At 38.3% G+C, this 27,202-nt stretch overlaps 1 protein-coding gene across 1 annotated transcript in view; it reads left to right on the top strand.

The window, feature by feature from the left end:
• KDM7A (lysine demethylase 7A) overlaps positions 1-27,202 on the top strand; it is an 81,639-nt gene that overhangs the window by 12,305 nt on the left and 42,132 nt on the right. The window contains exons 2-3 of the mRNA XM_077850137.1: positions 20,933-21,018; positions 26,778-26,895. Of these exons, the coding sequence (XP_077706263.1) occupies positions 20,933-21,018; positions 26,778-26,895 (204 nt within the window). The remainder of the gene's footprint in view (positions 1-20,932; positions 21,019-26,777; positions 26,896-27,202) is intronic.

Below are 27,202 nucleotides of genomic sequence, written 5' to 3'. Positions count from 1 at the left end.
TTAGAAGTCTAGTTTTCCTTGAGCACAAAACACACAAATTTCAGACCTCTGGTATTGACTCTTGTTTATCAGTTAGTAATCATAACAGTCTGACATCATGTGCGGTTAAATTACGACATTGTTCAAGCTGGGAGATACCATTGTAGATAATTCAGTGTTTTTTTTAATGTGCAAAAGCTTTAATGTCAGATAAGCGGTCACTGTTTGACAAAGAAATTGGAATGATGTCCACTCTGGTTCTTTTGATTTATGTAGTGTCTTATGGATACTTTAGTATTAATAAATATATTAAAAAAAAAAAAAACGAAGATTAAACAGTCCTGGGGATCTGCCTGGAGATCCTGGGGATATTCTCACTGTTCAAGAACTCCACAGACTGAAAAAAAACAAAACAAAACAAAACAAAACAAAAAAAAAACCACCCCACTGTGAACTAAAGTCAGAACAATGATTCAGTTGGATAGAGTCCTAAAGCGGTTTAGTGAGTAACAAAGTATGGGACACAAGGTACCCTGGAAGCAGCGGCTTTCTGGCCACTTCCCATCTGTGATGTCAGAGACTCTCTGGGGTGACCACATTAGAGCCTTCTCCCCCAGAGACTGCTTTGTGGGGTCATGGGTTTTTCCTGTTCTCTGTGAACTCCCGCAATGCCTCACCTATCACACACACTACACTGGAGACATGTGGTCCCTCCTTTTTACTTTTCCGCTTTTTGAAGGAATCTTGGGGTATAAATAGTTTTATCTGCAGATTAGAGGAATTTAAGTCTTTTTACTTAATTTAACTTGTCACGGGTCTGAGTCATATTTCTCTCTTACATTCCTTCTATTTCAGTACTTTTTTTAAAGCTAATTTCTGTGTGCCTCGTTCCTTGAATCATTTTCTTTACTTTTTTGCTAGCCTGTCCTTATTTTCTGTGTATCAAAGGATCAGATCCCATGGTTACTGGAGAGCAGAGTCTCTTCTGTTTGATTCAGGTAATTCTTTCCTTAGACCTGCTTTTCCATCCATCCAAATGCCAGGTAGTCAGTGCTGGACTCTGCTCCCTAATTTTTTTGTTCTTGCCTCTCTCTGGGCAACCAGCTGGAGGTAGGGGAGATCAGAGCCCCTGAGGTGAAACTTTTTTCTCAGTGTCCTCATTCCATGAACCCCTTGTTGGAATTGATTCTCCGGAGCCTTTTGTATATGTCTTTCTCTTGGCATCACCTTGTTGGGGCTGCCCATCTCTTCAGGAGTGTGACCCTACCCAGGGAACTTACTCACTTCCTGCCAGTTGCAGAGTGCTTGTTTGCAGCCTTACTCCTGGCCCCAGGCCTCCTGCATGGGTCATTCACCAGTTCCAGTGCTCTGAGCAGTTCTTTTGTCTCTTTGGACAGAGCATAGGAAGACTGAGACACAAACTTCTGAGGACTTTAAGATCAAGTGATGTTAGGATGTGGGTGACCCTTTCTAGCTCTTCCTCTCCACCACATCAGTGGTTTTTTGTTTCCTCACCACCATCATGGTTTCTAATATATCTCTGTAATGCAATATTTATTTAGCATTTTTCTTTAAAACAACTTTGAATGGATTTTGTTTTTTTTTTAATTTAATTTTGTCCTGAATAAAGGTTATCTGTTAAATCACTTGTTTGCGATACTCACATATTTTAATAATTGTGAGAAAAACTGCATTTATTGAGATAAAGAGTCTTTATCATATAAAATGCGTACATGTGAGATGTCAGAAGGCTGGTGGTGATTGATGAAAGGATAGTAACAGACACAGGGAAGAATACACGTTTCTTTCTTTGAGGGAAGTAAGGGATAGAACTAAACCAAATGAGAATGGCTTTATACAGCAGGAAGCCCAGTGGCAGGACAAATTGTCCTGGCCTTCAGTTCTCATACACGTGTCTTGTTGCCAGTACAGTGCCATCTGGGATCTGGATCGCATCAGGTTCAGTGATGGGTGGTGCTGGGGTGCTCGGCTGGCGTTCCTTCCTGTTTCATTGGTGACTGTGCCTGCCCAGCAAGTGTGTGGAACTGCTCTCAACCTTAGCTTATTCTGCATGATGAGGGGACTCGAAGATCACTTTCTCAGATGTATCATCCTCCTAGCGGGCTTTAAGCCTTCTTGACTCCTCTTCCTCCAGGTATGCATAACTCTGTGCTCTGGGAGACCTTGAGCTAGATCAGTAAAAAGTAATTAGAGGGTATACACACACCCTGTGAAAAGGAATCCCTAAATGAGTACAGGTAGCCTATCTGTTTTGCAAAATAGCATGTATTCTTGAAATAAAGGATATTATTTTCTTTTTAGTACTTTTTAGTCTAATCATTGTTTTTGAAGTGTCAGTGCTGCACATCTTGCATTCAGCCATTTATATGTGAGATACAGTTGCCAAAGTTTGCTGTAGTTTGCAGAGATCAGATCTATTTTCAGAGTTAGAAAGTTTCTGGAAATGTAGCTTCAGAAAGAAAAGGAAACTGGCAAGTCATTGGGAATTATCTTTAGATATATTAGAACCCATTCCCTTTTGTTTATTCAGGTACATGGCTTCAATAATTGCACCCTTGCCCCCCATAATTTTTTTTCTCATTAGCAAATAGTATATAACCTTCATTAAAAAAAAAAAGAAAACATCCTTGTTCTGACATTCCCCCTTCATCTGCAGTCCCATTTCTTTACTCTCTTTATAGCAAAATTCATCAAAAGAAGTGTCCACGTGTACTGTCTCCAGTTTTGTTTTTGTTCTGTCTCTCTTTTAAGATTTTATCTATCTGGGAGAGAGTGAGAGAGGACAAGCAGGGGGAACGGCAGGCAGAGGGAGAGGGAGAAGCAGGCTCCCCGCCGAGCAGGGAGCCTCATGCAGGGCTGGATCCCAGGACCCTGGGATCATGACCTGAGTGGAAGGCAGGCGCTTAAAATACTGAGCCACCCAGGTGCCCCTCTATCTCTTTTTTTCTAATTAAGGTCCATTCTCTCTGAACCCAGTTGGACGGACTTTCATCTATACTACCGAGTGGTAGCAGTAGCAGTCTTGGAGTGACCAGGGAGTTCCCCTTTGCGGCTTCTGGGGGAATCCCTCTGCTGGTTTTTCTCCAGCTTCACTTCTTCCCTTCTCGCTCCTCATTGCAGTCCCTTCTTATCGCCCTGATCTTTTAACGTGGGAGGACTGCAGGGTTAGTCCTCAGTAGTTCTCTTTTTCTAGCATTTATCTGATCCCATGACTTCAGCTGTCATCTGTATGTGGATGATTCCTAAATTTTTATCTCCTTCAGAGACTCTCTCCTGAGCTCTCCTCTTGAATAGGTAATTGCCAAATTTATGTCTCTGCTCGAATGAGCAGTAGTCATCCTGTCGTCTAGCGCGTCCACAGCGGAAGCCAGAGCTCTCCTCCCTGGCAGCCGCGCTCCTCCCCCTGCAGTCGTCCCTGCCCTGGTTATGGCAGCTCCTCCAAGGCCAGAATCTTCAGCGCCATCCTTATTTCTTCTCTTAGAATCTACATTAAGTTCTTCAGCAAAATCTTGTTGGCTTACCTTTGTAATCTCATCCCTTCACATCCCTCGCCTTGTATCAATTGAGATTATTGCAGGAGCTTTCTCACTGCTCGCCCTCCTGCTAGCACGGAAACCAGAGTGACACTTTAAAACTGTGAGTTAAGTCTGGTGCCTCTTGGGTAGGAAGCCCTGCAGAGAGTCCCATCTCACCCAGAGTAAAAGCCTTCCTGTGGCCCCTAAGGACGTGCAGGTCGTCCGTGCACTCTGATGTCACCTCCCCTGCTTCCCCCCACCCTGCCACCCCACCCCCATGCTTCAGCTGCACCAGCCTGCTTTCTGTTTCCTACACAGTGGTCAGGCTTGCCTTAGGGCCCTTGCATTTGCTTTTACTTTGCTTAGAGCCACTTTCCTCTGATACCCCAGGGCCTGTTCCCGCACTTCTCTAGGTTTTCTCAGCCAGGCCTTCCCTAACTGATAGAAAATAGAAAATCCCTTAGCCTCTGGGACACTTCTTCCTCTGTAGCACTTGTTATTATCAGACATCTATGGTATAGCTACTTGTTTGTTTTTCTGTCTCTTCCAGATAAAGTGTAAGCTTCAAGAGTGTAGACATTTGGTTTTTTGGTTTTGTCACTCTTATATTTCAGGGGTCCTGATAGTGCTTGAATGAGTGAATGGCTGAGTCATAGAAGGCATTTTGGGTTCGTTTACAGTACGAAGTTTATCCCTTGAAGGAAGGAAGATGGTGTTAAGTGTGTCTTTTACCCACATACAGTGTTATGGCTGCTAAATAATAAACCAGTGTTACAGCTGGTACCTCCACCTGCTCATATTTCTTTTTCCTGCTCTCACCTCCCACATTGGACATTGCCCTCTAGGGGTCTCTTTGCGACCTAATCTCTTGTACCCTATCCTTGCTTCTTTTGTTTTCTTCTCTCATTCTCAAAGTCACCTCCCCCCTTCTATATGCTCCCTTTCCTCATCCCCCTTGTTACACACATGCACGCAGATACATAAATGTAATTTAGTGTAGCACTTTCCTCTTAAGCACAAGTCTCTGGAAATTCCCTAGTCATCACTATGATTTCTTCCTTCATTTAAAAATAGTTCCTGAAGTGCTACTTTTCTCTGTGGAACTTTGCTTAAGATAAGATATTTTAATTCCTTTTGTCTAAAAGATTGCCCTCTTTCCATCTGCTCCATGTCTTCGTTCTTCTACACGACGGTCCAGGCTCATAAGCGATTCATGGTAGCTCAGCCCAGAGCTGAGACTGCTCTTGGTAGTGGAACAAAATTTGTCTTGAAAATTCATCATTTTTATGTACATCTCTGGAACTGATATATAACATGTCACTAGGAATGGTTATTTTTCCTTCCGGAGAATGGCTGAGGTCCAGTGATGGTTCTTCCCCCTTACACAATTGCGGATTTCCTCATCAAATTGGACAACTTTAATTTTTGTTCAGGAAATTAATGTTAAATATTGTTTACTAATTAATATTACATGTTACTATTATTTACTTAATCCATACCTGTTTACCCTTATTAACCTCATGATACGTATTTTATGTATATACTTGTTCGGTGTTTATCCCAGAGACAGTGGAGAAGTAATAATGGAGAAGGGTGAACACAATGAGTATTTCTTTTTCATAATGAGTATTAAGATGAGCATATGTAGTGTACAAAGAATGAACAGGTTAAGTAGGTATGCACAGTAGTTTGGCTAGACTGGAATTTTACCTATGTAGCAGGCTCTATAGGAGCACCTCCCTTTTCCTCCTGGCTTCTCTGTTTCTTTTCTTTTTTTGTTTTCTTTTTTAAGGATTTTGTTTATTTACTTGAGAGAGCGCGTGTGTGCGAGCATGCATGCCTGAGCGGGGGAAGGGCAGAGGGAGAGGGAGAAGCAGGCTTCCCTTTGAGCACGGAGCCAACGTGCGGCTCTCTGGGACCATGACCTGAGCCAGGCAGCCGCTTAACCAACAGAGCCATCCAGGCGCCCCTCCCTCTCTATTTCTGCCATCCAGGCGCCCCTCCCTCTCTATTTCTATCTGTCTCTATCTCTTGTGGACTTGTTGCTGAAAGCACTTGAGACTTGGCCTGAGGACTTTGTCCAGCTGTAGGAGCTCAGCACCTTGTATTTGAAGCAGGTTGGAGGTGCTGGGAAGGTAATGCCCCTAGGATAGCCATCAACCATTGTCTTTTGGGAAACTGGATAAATAACCTAGCTTCTTCTTCCCTTGGGTCGGACCATGCCCCTTCTCCATAGTCTTCCAGATGTCCCCAAAGGGGTAAATGCTCATTAGGGTACATATGCATTATGGCTTCTTTCTGTCTCACTTTTACACTTCTCTACTAGTGCTACCAGGGATCACTTGCCATGTGAGCATCTGCACTCAGATTTGTGTATCAGGATCTGCTTCTTGGAGACTTCCACCCTAAAGCAGTAGAAAATTATTAATGAGAAGAAGGATCATAAGTGAGAGATACTGGGTTTGAAAGTAGAATGTGGATTCCCTTTATGAAATAGCAGATTTTTTACGTGATGGTCATATATGCATATTAATGACTATAATAAGTGTGCATTCATTTTCTTGTATCTGCGTAGATGCAATCCCTGTAGGTGCACCAGGGACATTACTTGCAGAGTAGACTATGGAGGCTGCTTACTTACCTACCTCACTGAATAGTTTTCTGGTCCTGCTACCTGGAAAAGATATCGTGCCCTAAGTTTATATATGATATGATTTTACTCTGGAACTGTTTGCTACTGTTTTATTTCTCCCCTTCTTTATTCTTTTCGAATCCCTTCTTTTTCAAAATGCTAGAAACATTCTATGTACTGGAAGTAACCTTTAGCATGGGTACAATTGGGATGAAGTGTTAACATTTTACAGATTAATTAGCATACAAAAAATAGCAATCACGTTGCCATCTTTGAGGAATGATGCGGTCTGCTGGAATAAAATTTTCCTATAACTGAAGATTTTCCTTGTGAAATGTGGTTGAATGTCCTCAGAAAAGTTGCTCAGGAGATATACTTCCTCTTATGTTAGTTATTTGTAGAAGGATATTGGTGGATATATTACGCTTTCACAGAGAATATTGCACTATTTAATTTTGATGACTAAGTGCTGTGCACCTTAGTTTGCTGTAGGTATGGGCTGCTGGCCTGTGTCGGACTGTGTGTGTACTAAATTGCCTCAGACCAGAGGTATTTATTGGTAGTGTTTCATCTCCTTCCTTGCTGTACTTTCTTGCTGTCTCTTACATACTGCTTCTAATTTTCTGTGTTTTCTTAACTGGAGAGAAACTTAAGATTTCAGTGGGGAAACAGACAACAGGTCTTCTTAAATTACTTGCTCTGTCATTTTGATACATTTGTGTGACAGGATGAGCCTAGTCAGGAATGGAGTCAAGCTATGCAAAAGGGATTTAGCAGGTGTCATTTAAATAGATCTGGCAGGCAAGGTTAGAATTTTTAAAGTAAGAGTGCTTGTGAAGCTGGATAGTTGCTTTGACTTCTTATTACCCTGGGACAGAAGCTCTGCATGGTGAATAAGGGTAGTCGTGGCACATAGGTAATTTTACCCAGAAGACCCTCAGGTGGCTAGGCTAGTGAGATGGTGTGTCTTGATTCTTATGCGGTCTTATTTGACTGGAATTGTTCTGTGAGTAACCTTACCTCCTGTGGGACAGTTTAAGAAATGGTCTTTTGGAGAATGCTCTTCAGGCAGTCCTCACTTAGCATGGTTCCGATATGCACAGATTTCAGTTACCATGTAAAGGAAAATTGTTTCTCTGCTTAAAACACTTCTAACACCAAATGTGTGGATTTTCCACACTAAGCAATTACCCAGTTGTCTGCAGATGCCAGCTGGGTGTCTTATAATTTAATTCAATTCTCACACTAACCACCTGGAGTTAGTGCAGAACTCACTTAAGGTTTGGTCCTGAAGGGCTTAGTCCCACAAGACTGTCTCCCTATGTCAGACACCAGTCACAAATAGTGGGTTCCTAGGTAACCTATGCTTCTGTTCGAACCTTTCAGGTTTGATAATTTGCTCTAATGGCTTACAGAACCCAAGGAAACAGTATTATCAGTTTATTATAAAGGATATCATAAAGGTTTCAAATGAATAGCCACATGAAAAGGTACTTAGGGTAAGATCCAGAAGAGTCCCACATGCAGGAGATTCTGTCCTGTTGGGGTTTGGGATGTGCCACTCTTCTGGCACCTGAATGCACTCACCAACCCCAAAGGGCTCCAGACCCATTCATTTTTATAGAGGTTCCATTATGTAGGCATGACTGAACCGTTGGCTCTTAGTGATTAATTCAGTTCCTGGTACTTATCCTGGCCTCCTCTGCAGTTGGGAGTGGGGCTAAAAGTTACAACCCTGTGGTCCCATGGTTGGCTCCTTTGACAACCAGTCCCCATCTTGAAGCCCTCCATTAGCATAAACTCAGGCTCCATAGAAAGCGGCTTGTTATGAATAACAAAAGGCTTTACTTTCACCCTTATCAGGAAATTAACAGGGGTTTTCTGCACTCTGCTAGGAACTAGGGACAAAGACCAAATACATATTTCTTCTTCTATCAAGACAGCACTAGTTAAATAGCACTAGTTCCCCAATAACATAATTCAAATTTTAGTGACCACGATATGTTAACTGCATAAAGCACAAACATTGCTACCAGCTCTCCCATACGTGGTCAACGAATCTGTTTGTAAATAACCAGGTGTGCATCTGTTCTTCAGTTCATACACAGACAGGAAAGCATGTTGTTGTGCTGCTTCATTGTCTCTCAGTGATAAACCCACATGACACATCGCAAAACCGGGTTATCAAAAGAGGAAGTGCTAATAAAGGTGAAAGTGCAGCAGAAACAAAAAGTGATGGTTCTGGAAGTGTAATTTAAATTGTGCATAAATGGAATAATAAATAACTGATAGAAGGAATGTTAACACTGATGCCATTTGACAGACTTAAGATACACAGCCAGAGAAACTTAGTCAAGGCAAATTTTATGTTTTAAATTACCCTACTTGTATGTTTTGAAATAGAATGGTCCAGTCTTTTACTGTTGAGCTTTTCTAGACAACTCAGGACTACCCATTCCCCCCACCCCCCTTTTTTAGGATTTATTTTGTTTGTTTGAGCAGGGGGAAAAGGGAGAGAGAATCCTCAAGCCAACTCCCTGCTTAGCACAGAGCACTACAGGGGCCTGATCTCAGGACCTGGGATCATGACCTGAGCTGCAATCAAGAGCCAGATCCTCAATTGACTGAGCCACCCAGGTGCCCCCATTTCACTTTTGATGGATACTTCTGATTTTTAATTGAAGTTCTCCCAGATCTTCTGGGTAATATATGGAATTCCATGTAGGGATATTTCTTCTGAATTATGTCAAGCTTTCCATGGTCCAAAGCCCTATTCCAGTTCATACATCCATCACTGAAAATGAAGAAGCTTACTAAGGATGTTAGTGGTCCCCCTCAGAATGCTACTTTAGACTCTGTCACAAGAAGTTCTCTAATAGTAATCTTTTCTCTTGGCTTAGGGTAGAATGTGGTCTCTGCTGTTAGATGCCGGCACTGAAGACTTTACAGGAGGAGAAGGGTTATGAAGGGAATAGATGTGTTTGCATTGACTCCTGTTTTTTGTAGCTGACTTATCACTAAGTGTCTTCAATGTAAAAGTTTATGACTTGCTGTTATCTTTTATCCTAGGGTGTGATCTCTTAGTCCTGAATATATTAAATCTTCTGTAAGTGTCATTAGACCCTAGGAATATAGCTTTCCTTTTCCCATATTCACAGTGGGAAATAGGACTGTCAACTGGCTTGAAATGTTTCTGATGGCTGTTGGTTCATCTTTAAAAATCTACTTCTATTTATAATTTATTTAATCTGTTCTTTAAATAGATACTCTATTTGGGAAATCAAAATAGGGACACTTAGGAGCTACATGAAAGGAAAACAAAATAAGTGGTCATAATATAAAAATCTGTGACAAATAGGGACCCTTTCCGTACAATGGGATTATACCTGTGACTGAACCTAAATAGGAATACTGCATTCTTTTGCATTGCCATAAACTATGGACATTTCAAAATAAGATCTCAAAAGAAAAATTCATCAATTATTTATTTTTTTCTCCCTCACATCCATTTTTTTTACCCCTATATTTGCAAAATTCATATTTAAACAGGCTTCAGGATAGTAGCCCAAACTAATGCCTCCTAGATGTGCTTGGAATTCCTGCTTTGTGTCCATCAGTAAATATTTCGTGAGCATCTCTTATGTAACCAACTTCAGGTAATTCTGTGGAGGATAGGAAATTCTGAATTATTAAATATTATGTCTTTAAGGAACTTAGAGTCTGGTTGGAATCACAGAGTTCTCATAGGAAACAACGGAGAGTAAGGTATTGTGCTGGCCTCTGTGCCCAAATACCATTTCTTTGCTGAGCTGGCCGCAAAAGAATTACCTGGGGAACTTGTTAAAAATAAAGATTATTGGGTCCCACCCATTAACTTCTCCCTGTAGATCTGAGGTGGGGCTCAATAATGTGTTTTTCTTTTTAGAAATAAGCAATGCATAGGACAAAAGATACAGAAGGTTTTATGGTAAAAAGCAATTCTCCCTCTCCATTCTGCATCCATTCCCGGTTTCTTTCCCTGAGGCACCACTTTCACTAATTTTTTGTGTATTGTTCCAGACTTACGGTCAGCATGGGTTTGCAAACATGCACACGTTCTTGGTTGGGGGTGGGGGCATGCTTTACAGACTGTTCTGCACCTGGCTTTCCAGCATATCTTAAAGATCTTTATCTTTTCTTACGGAGCTTCCTCATTCTTTTGAAAAGCTGCTTCCTAGCAGCTTATAAAAGCTCTACAGGGGCTTCTGTTGCACAGCCGGGTTTGGGAGCCACAAATAGTCTAAATGTTAAAAGAGTTCAGAAAAAGTTTTCTTGAAATGTTAATACTTTAAAGTCTTGCAATTCATAGCAAGGAACTAGACTCAGCAAACATTTCATGTACTTCTAGATTCAGGTTGCTTTAGAGCAAATTTTACATAATGATTCTTGTTATGGTTAATAGGTAAAATTTATCAGTCAAAAATACATTAAGGCAGAAGCACATACTAATATGCATACTGATAACATACTTTTAAATTTCTTCCTTTGGTGACTTAAGAACATTGTGGGGCAAACCTCTGTGAAATTGCTACTGTTTATCCTTTATCAACATGGCAAGTATTTTCTCCCCTAAGATAATTTAGAGGGTTCTTAAATTTTCACATAATATTCATTTTGGGGCCAGCATTTGTTTGCTGTTTCACTGGTAAAGATAGAAATATAATCTATCTCCATGAAATAGCATATCCTCTGGGCATCGTTTGCATTACAGTTCCCCTTAGTCTCTACAGACGTACCTCATATGGAGCCAGACAGGTAGAAAGTAGGGTGCCAAAGAGAAGTGAGAGTATTAGCTTAAGAGGTTGAATGGCTGGTGGAATGACCACAGGATAGTGAAAGACAAATATGTTTAGCTCTTTGGGTATTTCAGAAATTTAAAGCACCTTTCCTTACTTTAGAACATTGTAATAGAAAATATTGCCTTCATGAGAGAACAGTTTATTTGTGCTTATTTGTAAAGATCCATTTAATCCATTTACCATATTTACATTGCCTACTCTGTACTTAGATGTCACACAGTGACAAGCAGAAGGGTGTTTTTTGCACTCAAGAAGCAAACAGTGTTGGGATGCCTGCGTGGCTCAGGGCCTGATCCCAGGGTTTGGGGATTGAGCCCTGAATTGGGCTCCTGCAGGGAGCCTGCTTCTTCCTCTGCCTGGGTCTCTGTCCACCGCCCCCCATAAATAAATTAAAATCTTAAAGTGTAATGTATCAGCATTTAAAATGTATTTGTGTGTGTATTTCACAAATTTACCACCTTGAAACAAGTTTTATTAGAAGACTTGTTAACAGAAAGTTTGAATTTTAAGTGGCGAGGTACATTTTGTACCAGTGAGCACACCTTTTGGTTCTTCAACCCCCTATTTTTCTCTCATGTTCTTTGTTCAATTCCTTGGTAACATACGTGTTTCTGTCAGCTGGTCAGAAATAAATTGGGCAACCCTGAAACAGTAGGAAGCATAAGCCAGCTGTTTGAGGTGGAAAAATTGTCTAATTTTCTGATTTTATGAACTGAAGGAATTTGGTTCAGAGTATGCGCTTTACGCAAAACCCTCATTAAAATTGGTTAAGCACATAATATGCCAATAAATAGCCTTAATGTGTGAAAAATAGAATCTTCACAAAAGTTGAAATATGCCACACTCAAAAGCACTTAATTTTATGAAAATAGCTTTATATGTCAGCAAGTCCATATAAGCAAGTCCACAGAAGTTGGACTTTTTCAGAACCACAGAGTTAATTTTATTAATTACCAATTTGATTTTCCTATATGCAAATTATAAATTTTTACTTTAGCTGATATTTGGTAATAAAGTATCATAGGGCTAACACACCCCACAAAACGTAATTTAAAAGTAGAAATGCCTATTGGCATCCTTTTACTTTCAGTAGGAACATGAGCCTATTAAGCTAATACTGGTTAGCAAAATAAGGTTTCTGGGTCAGCAAAACCAATGTTCTGTTTCATTCTAAGCATTTTATGTGTGTTAATTTTATTAACTTTTTGAGGGAGACAAATACCATTATCTCCATCTTTACAGATAAGACAAAAAACAGTTAAGTTGCCCAAACTGACACAACTACTAAGTAGAGTAGGCTGGATTCCAACATAGGCAGACTTGACTCCAGAGAACTCAACCATCAAAATTAATAAAAAATTGAAAACATTTAAAAAAAATTGAAAACAGAGGATCCCTGGGTGGCTCAGCGGTTTAGCGCCTGCCTTCTGATCATGTTAGTGTGGGGCTTTGGAGGTTGCAGTAAGCAGTTTGATGCTTTGGGTAAGAAGGTCGACTTTTGATACCCAGGCAGAACTTTTGTAAGGAATGAAAATTTTAAATGAATAAATTTCATTACTATAGCCTTCTATCATCCAAGGAAGGATGAAAAATCTACTAATTCTTATGTTGAAAGATCTTTTGCTTTTTACCATTTGTTGCCTTTAGTTCTTGTACCAAATTCTTAAAAAAATTTAAGCTGAATGAACTTTAAAAATAAAAGTAGCTTTACCACAATGTATTGCTTTTCAAATAGATTTTCTGCACAGCTAATAATCAGTAGAAATTTACTGGGATCATGATGTGGGCACACTGTACTTGGTACTGAGAGAAGTCTTGAGCTCAGTTCAGGAAAAAGTATATAAAATAGCTCAATATCAATATGTAGAAATGTATATCAATAAAATGTCAAGGACTTTCTGTGGGTGATCCAGTGAAGTTTCACCAAGGATTTGGAATTTGAGTTGGGCTTTGAAGACTCTAGGTAGTGTGGATTGCTTGGTGAAGAATGGGGAGAGAATTTGAAGCCAGAGGAATATCTAATGAAGTCCACAGGACAGTAAGATCTTAAAGAATTTGGCCACCCACTCTTCCAACAACAAGAGTAGAGAATATAAATGGGAGCATTATCCAAGAGGAAAAAAGAGAATGTTTGGCAGATCCTACGGAATTCTGGTTAGTCATTAATTCAATTCTGTTCTTGTCAAGTGTCCAAAAAAAAAAAAAAAAAAGCCAGCTAAGCAACAATTTCAGAAGATTAAGACAATAGAAAGTGCTAAAGTTGTCACTGTCCCACTCACCAAATGGCAGTGGGGCTGTTCTTCTACAGATGGAAGCTATTCAGCAAAGGTCAGATTGTCACCCCTGTAGAAAACCACCTCCAACACAGAAAAGTACACGCACTGGTCTAATAAACATTGAACATTTTGTTATTAGGAAAGAGTAGGGTGATTTGTATATGAAGGAAAGTTTTATAAGAGAAATAAAGGTAGTAAGAGAGACTAACGGGTTGAAAGTGATTCTTATAAAATTTGCTTTCAGAATTTTGCATTTTTTGTGTCCTACTATATTTGCTTTTAACATACCTGTTGAAGTTATAGTAATTCTAGAATTCTTTTAATATAGGGTGAGGGGTGGGACAAGTTATTTATTCTTCCCTCTGGGAGAGAAACTGAAATATATTTAGTAGTTCCTTTTGGTGCCCTTCAAAGATCTGAAATAAACTTCTTGGCTTAGGAATATTTAATTTTTAAGTTCAATTTTACTTTCTAAAATTATCTTTTATATGATTAAAGTTTTTAATATTTACTAATTTATCAATTTACTGTTGTAAAAAATTGGTATACTGAATTTACTATTAAATTCAGAAATTTTATTATTTTTAATTAATTAATTTTAAAAGATTTTATTTATTTATTCATGAGAGACTTAGAGAGAGAGAGATAGAGACATAGGCAGAGAGAGAAGCAGGCTCCCTGCAGGGAGCCTGATGTGGGACTTGATCCTGAGACTCCAGGATCAAGCCCTGGACTGAAGGCAGGTGCTCAACTGCTGAAGCCACCAAGCATCCCTAAAGTCAGAAATTTTAAAATAAATATTGTTAAAATGTTTATACTTGTCAAAGCCTGAAGACATCACTGGCATTTTAGTATAAGAGGGGACATTGTTTGCAGGGGTGGGGGAGTAAAGAGTAGACGCTGGGGAGAGGAACCAGGGACCTTTGAGGATTATTAGCTAAGTTTTGCCCAAAGTGTCCTGAATTAATTCGAATGTTCCTATCTTCTCTTTTCTTCCCTAAGCCTTGTGGAAGTCACCTTTCTTTATATATCTTAGATATTGATAGATGAGTTTATGTTACATACTGGTTTAGATTTTCCAGGACGCATCTATCGTTGCTTTCTTACTTAATTTAGCCATCACTTTTTAAGAGTAAGGAATGTGACCATAGTTAAGTTACGATGAAACAAATCTGAGTTTCTGGAAGTGTCCAGTTGGCTCTGTGGCTTTGGGTTTGTGTTCTGGTTGAAGTGCAGCCCCTACTACTCACACTTAATGAACCAAGAGAGGTTTGGTTTGGAGCTCTCATTGAATAAAGATTGCTCTCACACATCTCACTCTTCTCATGACCTTTTGCTCCATCTTAGCCTGCTTTTATTACACTTATAACTTATCACTGTTAAGGAATATACTACATTGGATATTTCATATTCTGCACATTCCACTATTTGAGCATAATTCCCTTACAGATCACTGGCTTAAGGCCTCCACTGAGTCTGTGATAGGAACACCTTGAGACCTCCCCCAACATTTATTTACCTTTTACCTTCCTCTGTCTTCATGCCCCTACATCCAGCAGCTTGAATTGCCGGGACCATCATTATATTAACTTCCTTGTAAATATCCTCAACTCTCTTTCTAGTCTTTGTCCACAAAACCCCAATTCTGGACAGACCCAGCCTCTTCCCTTGGGCCTGTGTTGAGCATTGCTGAAAAAAATACCACACAACTGTGCAGAAGTGATTTCATTTGGAATTTCTGATCACAGACCACAGGTGGACTGTCAACCTTGCCTGGCAATATTTCAGTGTTTCTTGCTCTTTTATTCTTCAGATCAATGAGTTTATACTTTTTTTCCTAGCTCCTCACACCTCACACCTTTCTTTTCTCACACTTTGTATACTCAGCTGATTTTCTCACAGCAGACTAAGCTGAGAAAACAAGAACTTCCAGGCTATAGTGTGATGTCCAATTTATCAATTTTTCCTCTTTGTTCCTGTGTTTTTGTGGTTGGATACCAATTTAAGGCCATGAAGATTTACTCCTCTGCTTTATTTTAAGAGTTTTATAGTTTTAGTTTTTATATTTAGATATATGATCCATTTGAGTTAATTTTTGTATATGTGTATGGTGGAGGTCCAGATGCAGTCTTTTGTATGTCTATATGCCTGAGGATATTTGTTGAAAAGACTGTTCTTTACCAATTGAATAGTCTTGGCATTGCCAAAAATCAGTTGATGCTAAACATGGGGGTTTATTTCTGGGTTCTCAATTCTGTTGCATCCTGTATGTCTCTTCTTATGCTAGCACCACACAGTCTTGATTACTGTAGTTTGTATATAAGTTTTGAAATTTGGAAGTTTGGATCCTCTGCCCAATAATTTTTAACCTTTTCTTTGGATTGTAGACACCCTTTTGGGCTTAAGAAACTGTGGGCCTAGGACATGTTATGTAAATGTGCTTTTACATAGGGTTTATTTTATTGATTTGGAAATCGATAGTCTTTCAGTTAAAAAATAAACTTTTTAGGTTTTTTTTTTAATTTTTATTTATTTATGATAGAGAGAGAGAGAGAGAGAGAGAGAGGCGCAGAGACACAGGCAGAGGGAGAAGCAGGCTCCATGCACCAGGAGCCCGACGTGGGATTCGATCCCGGGTCTCCAGGATCGCGCCCTGGGCCAAAGGCAGGCGCCAAACCGCTGCGCCACCCAGGGATCCCAACTTTTTAGGTTTTTAAACAGCATATTCACCTTTTGCTTTCTATGGAAATAAATGAAATACATTTAAATTGGACAAATAAAGCAAGTTTCGGTTCTACTCAAAAGTGAATTGCATTTACTTGATTTCACTAATTGAATATTTGAATGGTAGTGTCATGTTATTTTTGACATTTTTGTCTTAGTTGCAGTGAGCTCTACTCAGCTTCTCAAAGACCTTATGGTAGCAGATGGATGGAGTTCACACATGAAAGTAGACTTGTTTTGGGATATCTGGATATCTCTAAGATTTTTTTTTTATATTTTGTTAAAGTTGTTAGATTGCTACATTTTAAGGATTTTGTTTGCTTAATTTTTTTACATGGTTGTAAAAATAGGTAGGATAGAATTTTATCCTTAAAAGCATTTTAATTTACAGAATAACACAAAAAAGTGTTTGAAACATAAATCTTCCATTTAATGAATAATTACCAAACATAACAACCACTCGGGATGCCAAGACACACCTTTCCAGATTGCAGCTCCCTTGAGGAAACCTTGATCCTACTATTATGATCTGTGTCTTTCTTGCTCTCCTTTATAGTTTAATCCCTAAGCACTGTGGTTCAGCTTTTCCTAATTTTGAACTTTATGAATAGAATACACTGTATATATTCTCTCCCTCTCTCTTCTTTTCCTTTAACACACTGATCACTCATTTACAGAATTTGTTCAGGGACACCTGGGTGGCTCAGCGATTGAGTGTCTGTCTTTGGCTCAGGACGTGATTCTGGCTCTGGGTTCAAGCCCCGCATTGAGCTCCTTGTGGGAAATCTGCATCTCTCTCTGCCTCTCTTTTTGTATGTCTCTTATTAATAAATAAAATCTTTTTTTAAAAAAAGAAATTACTCATATTACTCATATTGCATGGGGCTTTAGTTCTTTCATTTTTGTATCTGTATATACTATAACTGCGAGAATATACTACGATTCATTCCCTTTACTGTTGGGAACTAATAATTCTATAACCATTCCTGTTTAGGTAGATATCCTGGTGCACATGTGCATGAGTTTCTCTAAGATATATTTATCTAAAGAGAAACTGCTTGATCATAGAATACAGTTCTTTAGTTTTGTTTCAAATTTATTTTCCAAAATGACTGTACTAGATTACTCCAGCCAGCAGTATACAAGTTTCCACTCTTCCACATCATCTTCAACATTTGGTGTCATCAGACTTTTTAGTACTAGCCAATCTGGTGGGCATATTGTGGTATTTTATTGCAGTTTTAATTTGTATTTCCCCCAGTTGTTAAAGAGGTCACACACCTTATCATGTGTATATTACCCACTTGGGTTTCCTTTTATGATGTGCCTCTTCATGTCTTTCGGCCATTTTTTCTATTGGGTTCTTTTTTTCCCTTATTATTATTATAGTCTAGATATAATTCCTTTGGTGGTGATCTGTACTGAATCATCTTCTTCCATTCTGGTTTATCCTTTCTTTCCTTATAGTTTAATGAACAGAAGTTATTCTGGTATGATTGAAATTAGCTGAGGTTTTTTTTCCCTCTTATGGACATGGCATTTTGATTTGATAGCCCTTACCAGCACAAAGTCATAAAGATATTTTCATATTATCTTTTTTTTTCTTTTTTAAAGTAGGCTCCATGCCTGGCACAGGGTCCAGTTCTAGGCTTGAACTCACAACTGTGAGTGAGATCAAGACCTGAGCGGAGATCAAGAGTCAGACGCTCAACTGACTGAGCCACCTAGGCACCCCTATTTTCATATTATCTTATTACAACCTTTATAGTTTGCCTTTCACGTGTATTTAGGTTTTTAATCTACTTTGCAGTAAATTTTATTGTTGTGAATTAGGTGCCTAATTTCATTTTTTTTTCATACAGATGTATAGATTTTTTTTAAAAAGATTGTATTTATTCATGAGCGATACAGAGAGAGACAGAGGCAGACAGAAAGACACAGGCAGAGGTAGAATCAGGCTCTCTGTGGAGAACCCAATGTGGGACTCGATCCCGTGACTCCAGGATCATGCCCTGAGCCAAAGTCAGACCCTCAGCCGCTGAGCCACCCAGGCATCCCTCACTGATTAAGATGTTTAGAGTTAAAACCACCTTGCATTCCTGAGGTAGACCAAACTTGTTCTTTGCATCTTTGCTCATAAATGAAAGTGGTTTGTAATTTTCCTTGCTTGTATCATCCCAAGTTTTAGTATCAGGCTGTGCTATCCTCAAATGAGTTAGGGAGTAAGTCTTTTTGTCCTATTCTCTGGTATAAGTTTTATATCGTATCGGAATTACTTCTTGGGTATTTGATAGAACTTACCTGTGAGGCCATCTGGGACTGGGATATTTGTGTGTGTTGGGGGAACAGTTTTTAAAATTACAAAGTAACTGTTACAGGAGTATTCAAATATTCTATTTCTTTGTGATTCAAGTTTGCCTATCTTATCTATATTTCCTAATCTCTTAGCCTAAAATGGTTCATTTCATAATGAACAAAGGTTGTTTTACCTTTAATGTCTATAGAATTTATAGTTCTGCACCTCTTTTCATTCTCAGTATTGGTTATTCATGTCTTACCTCTTTCTTAGACTCACTAGAGAGGTTTGCCAACTTTGTGTTTTCAAAGAATTTTTGGCTTTGGTGCTCTATTGTATAATTTGTTTTCTATCTCATCAGTTCTGCTTTTTTATTCCTCCTATGTTTTTAAGGTTTATTTTGCTATTCTTTTTATAACTTCAGGTAGATGCTTCTTAGTTTATTTCAGCCTTTTTTTTTCTAATACATGCATTTAAAGGTGTACATTTCTGTTTATAAGTTCTACATCCCACAAATGCTGTTATGTAGTATTTTTATTAGTGCTCATTTCAAGATAATTTTCAGCATTTCATTATAATTTATCTGTTGACTCATGGGTTAGTTAGCAGTTTATTCCTTAGTTTCTAAATATATGAAGATTTTCCATTTCATTTTTTGTCATTAATTTCTGGCTTAATTGAACTGTGGCTAGAGAATTTCTGATTTCAGACTTTCACATGCATGTGAGTTGGGGGAGGGGCAGAGAGAGAGAGAAAATCTTCAAGCAGGCCCCTCCTTGCATGTGGAGCCCAGTGCTGGGCTGGAGCCCAACTCAGGGCTGTATTCTACGATCCTGAGATTATGACCTGAGCTGAAATCAAGAGTCAGATGCTCAACTTGACTGAGCCACCTAGGTGTTCCTAGGCCACGTTATTTAATCCTAAAGTTCAAATCTTACATATTTCATACATTTTTGTTTTACTTGCTTATTCTATCAGACACTGAAAGAGTTCTCAAAATCTCCCACTATGATCGTTCCCATTATAGCCTCCTGGGAAATTGAAATTTTTAGACTGAATATATGTATGTCCTATTTTTAATTTAGATTTTATGTTGCTTAATCTTAATATAGCTGTACTTTTTAAATTACTATTTGCTCATCCTATTACTTCAGCCTTTCTGTATTCTTGTTGTACGTGTATCTTTTACAACCAGTGAATTGTAGTGTTTACGTCCAGCCAGGTAACCTGTGTCTTTTAACTGGAGTAGGTTAACCAATTTACATATAATTAACAGTACTTATGTATTTAAATTTATAACTTCACCTTATTTTAGTCTCTCCATTTCTTTTTCTCTCCTCCTTTTTTTGAATTGATTTTTAAAATAAATTCTTTGTCCCCATGCTGGTACTGGTATGGAAGTTATACTTTCTATTTCCTTTCAGTTGTCTCCTGAGAGATTCTAATAGGCATTCTTATTACAGAAGTCCAATGTTAACCATCACCTTTCCTCTCCTTCCAGGATAAGTGCCTTAGGACTTTATAACTCCATTTGTTCTCTCCTGATTCAGATGCGCTGGTATCATGTGTTTTAGTTCTTTATGTATTTTAAAATCTCACATGACGTTATTTTATGTAGGGAATATTCATGGGTAAATTTGCCCATATATTTATTATTACTTTTTTAAGCTTTTCACTTTTTTCTTGCATCCAGACCTCTCTGTGATCATCTTCCTTTTGCCAGAGTATGTCCTTTACATGTCTTTTACTGTGGGTTGGCTGGAGGTGAACTCTCAGTTTTTGGTTGACTACAAATACTTCTCTCTTCTTCTTGAAACCTATTTTAACTAAATAATGCTAGGCTGATAGAATGTTAGGATAGGGGTGAGAGGGAGGAGAAAGGAAATGGAGAGAGAATGAGATCATGAGAGCTATGAGAACTCTCTGGTATTTCTTTTTTTTTAAAAAAGATTTATTTTATTATTTACTTGTGAGAGAGGGAGCATGAGTGAGGTGGACAGAGAAAATCTCAGACTCCACACTGAGTATGGAGTCTAACATGGGGGTTGTCTGTGGAGTCTTGATGTGGGACTCTTCTTGGGGCTTGCTCTCATGACTCCCAAGATCACGACACTGAGATCGTGGCCTGAGCCAAAACCAAGAGTTGGATGCTTACCCAGTTGCACCACCCAGGCACCCCTGGTGTCTATTCTTATAAGGACGCTAAACCCATTGCATCAGGACCTCACCCTTATGACCTCAGTTAATCTCAATTACTTCATCAGAGGTCCTATCTCTAAAAATAGCCACACTGAGGGGGTTACAGCTTCAACATGTGAATTTGGGAGGAACACAAACATTGAGTCCACACTAGGTGGCATTTACACTTTGGTTGAGTGTCCTATGGCTTATAAGTAATTACATTACTTCTGATGTTTCTACTGTTGATAATAGTGAATCATTTCCCATGTAGTTGGGCATATTATCCCCCCTAATTATTCAGCAAGTGTACAGGGAAGACAATAAAACTTATTTTTGCATATGTTTCTGTAATCTACAAAATTTGTTGGTGAGGTTGTTGTACACTTCCCAGCTAAATTTTAAGCATCTATTATAGTTAAGTAAAGATTTTCAACTTATTTACTTATTAACTCTGTTTTTCTTTATCTTAGCTGTGTTGGTGTAGAAGAACATCATGCTGTTGACATTGACCTTTACCACTGTCCCAACTGTGCAGTTCTACATGGTTCCTCCTTGAGTAAGTACTAGAAACTTAAATAAAAACTGAGGTTTAGAATTTAATATGTACATGATAACATTTTAATAATACTTTGACTAGTTATGTTATACCCACCAAGAACTATAGGGAATATTTTTCTGAAGATACTGAGAATACAATTTCTGTCTGAATTATTGAATAACATTTAATAAGTCAAGAAGATCAAATGAAAAAAATACTATCATTCTTTTTTCCCTTTAAAGATATATTTATTTTAGAGAGAGAGTGTGAGAGAAAATGAGCATGCTTGAATGGCAAGGAGGGGCAGAAGGAGAGGGAGGAGGAGAGAATCTTAAGCAGACTCCCCACTGAGCATGGAGCCCCACAGGGGGCTTGATCCCATAGGACCCTGAGATCACAACCTGAGCTGAAATCAAGAGTTAGACGCTCAACCCACTAAGCCACCCAGGTGCCCCAAGAATACTACCATTCTTAATTGCCAGTGCAAAGCCCCTAAACTTAAGGACGTATATTCAAAGCTTTCAGCCTGAGAAATGTGGAAAAGTGAAGTTTTCTGATTCTGGAAACTGATTTCGAATGTTTTTTTCTCTTTATAAATTAAAAAAACCTTTCCAGTAGTATTTGGGACAGTGTGTAGGATAAGACTTTAATGCACACACATGCATTATATTTTTAGGAAATTCAGGCATCAGTATGCTGAAATGTTACTTCTGTTTTCTGAATTTGGTCATCAGTTTGAGTATGGCCTGGAGTCCTGCCTCAACCTGAAACTGCACCCTGTCCCAGTCCCATTCTGAGGAAGCAGAGGCCAGACCAAGTGCCTGCCTGCTCTCTTCTGCCCGAGAGGCAGGGTACAGGCCAGAATGTTCACACACTCTCTGGGGTGTACCAGTATCACACATCAAATGGTATTTATCCTTAGCCTTTTACAGATACTTCAGAAGAATAGATTGGAATGTTAATTGTGCAGACAGAAAGTAGAGATAACATTTAACAAGCTTTGAAGGAAGTTATAACTTTCTTTTTAAAAAAATTCAGACTGCACGTGGCGGGGTGGCTCTTTCGGTTAAGGTCAGGATGTTAGGGTCCTGGGATCGAGCCCCGCATTAGGCTGCCTGCTCAGCGGGGGAGCCTGCTTCACCCTCTCCCTCTTCTCCCTCTGCCCCTCCCCCCTGCTTGTGTATTCTCTCTCTCAAATAAATAAATAAAATTTCTTAAAAAATTTAGACTGCAAACTAGTATTTTTGTGTTTATAAAAATAAAGGGAAAAACTATAGACTTACTCATTTTACAAAGAACCTTTTCTTGAACATACTTTGATACATATTTGGGTGCGATGTAGGTGACCCATACAATCTTTTTTACTTTATTTTATTTAAAAATTTTTTTAAGGGTTAGATGGAGGTGACCTATACAACCTCTTTTGTTTTATTATTATTTTTTTAAACTTTTTTTTTTCTGTGAGGAAGAGAGAGAATCTCAAGCAGGCTCCATGCCCAGTGTGGAGCCCAATGTGGGGCCTGAACTCAGAACCCTGAGATTAAGAGTCAGATGCTTAACTTTATTGGGCCACTGAGACACTTCCCTAGGACTTTTTTTTTTTAAATAGAAATTTTTATCTGAGGTTGTGGGCAAGTAATTTTGTAAAAGAGACTTACTAGCAACTGACTGTTCATCTGTTAGGAATATTAGCAATTTATCTAGTTTCTTTGTAAGAGATTTAGAAATTCAAGGTATAAGAATACATTAAAATAAGGATGCCTGGGTGACTTGGTGGTAAGTGTCTGCCTTTGGCTCAGGACATGATCCTGCATTGGGCTCCCCACAGGGAGCCTGCTTCTCCTTCTGCCTATGTCTCTGCCTCTGTCTCTGTGTCTTTCATAAATAAGTAAATAAAATCTTTTAAAAAAAGAATACATTAAAATATTTAATTTCATAATACATTAAAATGCAGTTATCCATTTTATTAGTTACACAGTATAAAATTTGAGGTTAGAAGATTGGTAGAATTGTTAGTGTAATTGACTAGTTTATTGTCATAAATGTTTTTAGAGGCTCTTATTTTGTGTAGCAGCAAAGTATATGGTATTATATAACTTAGAATAATTATTGACCAAGTGTAATTCTTGGAGGAAATAAATAATCCTGGGTTGTTATCTCAAGAAAGGAAACAGAAATAAAATTTATAACAGTCTTAGTTTAGAACTTAAGTATATAATCCCCAAATGAAATGATTTGAATTTAATTTCTATGAAATAATTAAGTGGGTTGGTATGAGACGGAACAGTGTTGTGTTTAAAATGCTATATTATGTGATGTATTCTGTTTTCTATTTTTCCTCTAGGATTTAATTTTTTAAAAAGCTTGTCACACTCACTGAATTGATTTCATAATCCATAATGGATCACAACCTGCACTTTGAATAACAATCCTTCAGAGAGAAGCTTAATTATTGTGTGACCCTTCATATACCTCTCATGCTTGAATAACATAAGATCAGGCATTGGTTATCATCTGGGCAAAAGTCCAACGCTAAATACCCACAGGGAACATACCCAAGATCCAGTAATTTGTTTTATCTTGCTCTAAGGTTCACCTTCCCTGCCCTTCACCCTCCACTTTCAACTTGGGTCATCCCTTTTGTCCCCTTTCCCTCTGCTCTGAAGCCTCTCTTGCTTGCCACCTAGGGCTTCCTGTTCTCTCAGGATCCCTAAGAACCCTTATTGGAGATACTAGTTAGTGTAATATGGTGAATTTAGATTTGACCCTTCTATGGGAGTTAAGAACTCTTTTGAAGGACAAGTATCAAAAAAGCCCCGTACTTACATATCTCAGGGCTCCTCAGGCACACGGACTCTAAATTCAAATTTTCTCTCCCTAGGACGATTACTAGAATATTTCTTCCTTTAAGAAATTCAATCAGCTTCTTAAAGTGGCTGATTTTATGTGTTAAGCATGTTGGCCTATCAGGACAGTTGTAGCCTTCTGTTAATATTGTGCAAATCTCATTTAAAAGGAAAGAGAAGTAATTGGCAGCTTATTGGATACCCCAGACCCTATGCTAAGAAGTATTTGATCTATGTTATTTCCTTCCATATTTGTAATATGCTTAGGTGAGAAAAATTATCTAACTAGCTCTTTGATAAAGTTATTTGGCAGACCTGGAGTTTGAGCCCATAACTGTCCAATCCCTATTCTATTCTAATTCTAGTCTATTCTGCCAAAATGAAAATCAAAACAATGTAATACTGTAGTTTACTTATCAAGTGGGTAGCTTATCCTTTTTCTTTTTTTTTTTAATTTAAATTTAAATGTTTAAAGAATTATTTGAGGGCAGTCCCGGTGGCTCAGCGGTTTAGCGTCGCCTTAGCCCAGGGTGTGATCCTGGAGACCCGGGATCGAGTCCCACGTTGGGCTTCTTGCATGGAGCCTGCTTCTCCCTCTGCCTGTGTCTCTGCTTCTCTCTCTCTCTGTGTGTGTCTCTCATGAATAAATAAATAAATAAAATCTTAAAAAAAAAAAAAAGAATTGAGAGAAAGAGCATGTGCAAGTTAGGGGGGTTGCAGAGGAAGAGGGAGACAAGCAGACTTCCCTGCCAAGTGGGGAGCCTGATGCAGAGCTTGATCTCAAGACCCCTAGATCATGACCTGAGCTGAAATCAAGAGTCAGATGGTCAATTGACTAAGCCACCCCGATGCCTCCACCTCCCTTTTTTAAATGACTGTTGACCCAGGGCTTTGAAATAGGCTGCTTATATATACTGGTAAGAGTGTGAGTTACCTACCACTTTTTTGGAGGCAGTTTTGAAATGTGTAGCAAGTATCTTAAAAATACTGGAGTCTTTCTTCTAGCATTTCTAGGAATTTATCCTGAGGAATTAATGAGGGAAACAGATTTATGTATATGAATATTAATCTCAACTTTGTTTGAAGAAAGATTCAGAATGAGCTAAGTGCATAAGAATCAGGAAAAGGATTTATAAAGTGATGCATCTATATCTACATCTTAAAATTCTAGGCTGCTTTTAAATTGCTTTTGAATATTTAATAAGGAGAAAAGGCTCATGATAGAATAAGAAAGGTAAGCAGATGAACATCATGATCCCAGTTGAAAATAAAATGGGGTGATGTATCTATATATATGTAGAACAGAAGCCTGTAATGAAACACCCTTGAATTTTAAAAGTAATTTTAAATGAGAAAAAATAACACACAAAGGATGCCTTAATGGTATTTTCTAGGAAGGTTGCTTTATGATTCTCAGGTTTTCTCATGAGACTTTAAAAAAATGGGATTTACGCTTTTCCATATTGAGGGTTTGACTGCCATGAATTACTTGAGAATCTTGTTTTAAACTTTTAGAAATGAATAAGCCCAATTTCCTCCCCTTTTGGTTATTTAGTGTGACTTCTCTTTATCCGTTTGAGGATCCAGTATTATTTTATTATTATGATCTTTTAGAGTGATGGTTTGAAATAACTTAGACTCATAGAGTTGCCCTGCCCCATGTTTTTTTATGGAAATGTTCAGACATAGAGGAAGAGTTAAATTTTGCAGGGAATACCTCCATACTCACCACCTAGACTCCACTATTAACATTTTACATTATTTGCTTTACTACACAGTCTTTGTAGCTGTCTCACTTTTTTTTTTTTTTTTGTCTCACTGTCTTTTTAAGTATCTATCCATTTTAGTTTTTTGATGGGTTCTAAGCTAGTTGTAGACTTCAGTACATTTCCCAGAATCATGAAGGTTTTAGGCTTAACAGTGATTTTCAAGCTTAAAAAAAGATATAAAACTGACATTTTATTGGTAGCACACAAAAGGGCTGTAGGTGGTGCTGCCCTGGTCGAAAGCAGAAGGAGATCCAGAGTTCATTTTTTGGCCTCTTCCACATCTTCCCCTGTCTTAAGGGTCCCTCAGCATGGTTTGAAACCCAGCACTCCTCCCTTCATTTTCATTTGAGGACTGGACCCATTCACATGACTTGGCCCAAGGTTGCAGAGGAAGTTATGGCTGAACCTAGGAGTCAAATCCAAGTCTCCTGATTTTGACTGCCATAGGACTGTTCAAGATTGTAGCTGCCCAGAGGTGTAGATTCGTACCTGGGCATTAGAACTAATCATAAAGTTATTTCATTCCTCTTGTCTTCCTTTAATTGTGATGCAGCCACCAGCTCTTCTTTTGTGGCAATGTAAGCATGCTTATTTTAGGAATAGATCTTGACATAAAAAAAGAAGGGAACTGTGCTGTTAAAATAGATTTCTGATGTAGGATCAAAGACCCTATGGCATGGATGACATGGATGATCCATAAAAATCATGTTACGACTTAATGGTCTAGTGAAAATCATGATTTAAAATAGTTGTGCCTAAAAAATAATAAAATAGTTGTGTTATTTTATAGTATGTGTGACTATTATAATAGGCTCCATCTGCTAATTGAATTTGTTGATTTAAAATTTTTTGGAAATAAAGTAGATTTTTAATTTTTAAAAAATTTTTCATGTGTTTTTTCTTTTCAAATTTTTATTTAAATTCTAGTTAGTTAACATACAAGAGTAGATTTTTTTAAACCCCCAGTTAATTGCCTATAATTGTGGCATTACACAAAGTAAAATTTACCTCTTCATCTTGGAGATGCATTCAAAAGGGAGTGTTTTGATTGTATGTACAGTTGTTATTTCTAATCATAATAGAATATACCTTTTAGAAAATACATGGTATTACCACTTATCACAACTGTTTTCTTTTTTTTTTTTATCTTCTAAAAACCCAGTGAAAAAGAGGAGGAACTGGCATAGGCATGACTACACAGAGATTGATGATGGCTCCAAACCAGTGCAAGCCGGAACTAGGACTTTTGTTAAGGAATTACGTTCTCGAGTCTTCCCAAGGTATGGAATCTTGTTCTGACCAAAGAAAATGGAGAATGTTAACTAATAAAGTGGCATTATCTAAAGCAGTGTTTTCAAACTTCAGGTTGCAACCCATTATTATCAGCTTTTTACTATTTTTTTTTTAATGAAATGGAACATATTGACGCATTATGAGCAGTAGGTGTAAAAAAAGTACAGTTTCATGGAACTATTCTGTTACATATGTGTACGGGGTCACCTTGTAAAAATGCATTAACTGTTGCTCTCTGTCCAGAAAATTCGAAACACACTAATCCAAGGTGGTTGTTCCCAGTGCTGGGTTCCT

This window comes from Canis aureus, chromosome 15, assembly GCF_053574225.1.
Source record: "Canis aureus isolate CA01 chromosome 15, VMU_Caureus_v.1.0, whole genome shotgun sequence".
In the NCBI taxonomy this organism is placed as follows: domain Eukaryota; kingdom Metazoa; phylum Chordata; class Mammalia; order Carnivora; family Canidae; genus Canis; species Canis aureus.
Note: the sequence above shows the minus strand (reverse complement) of the source record. Positions and strands in the feature narration are given on the sequence as shown.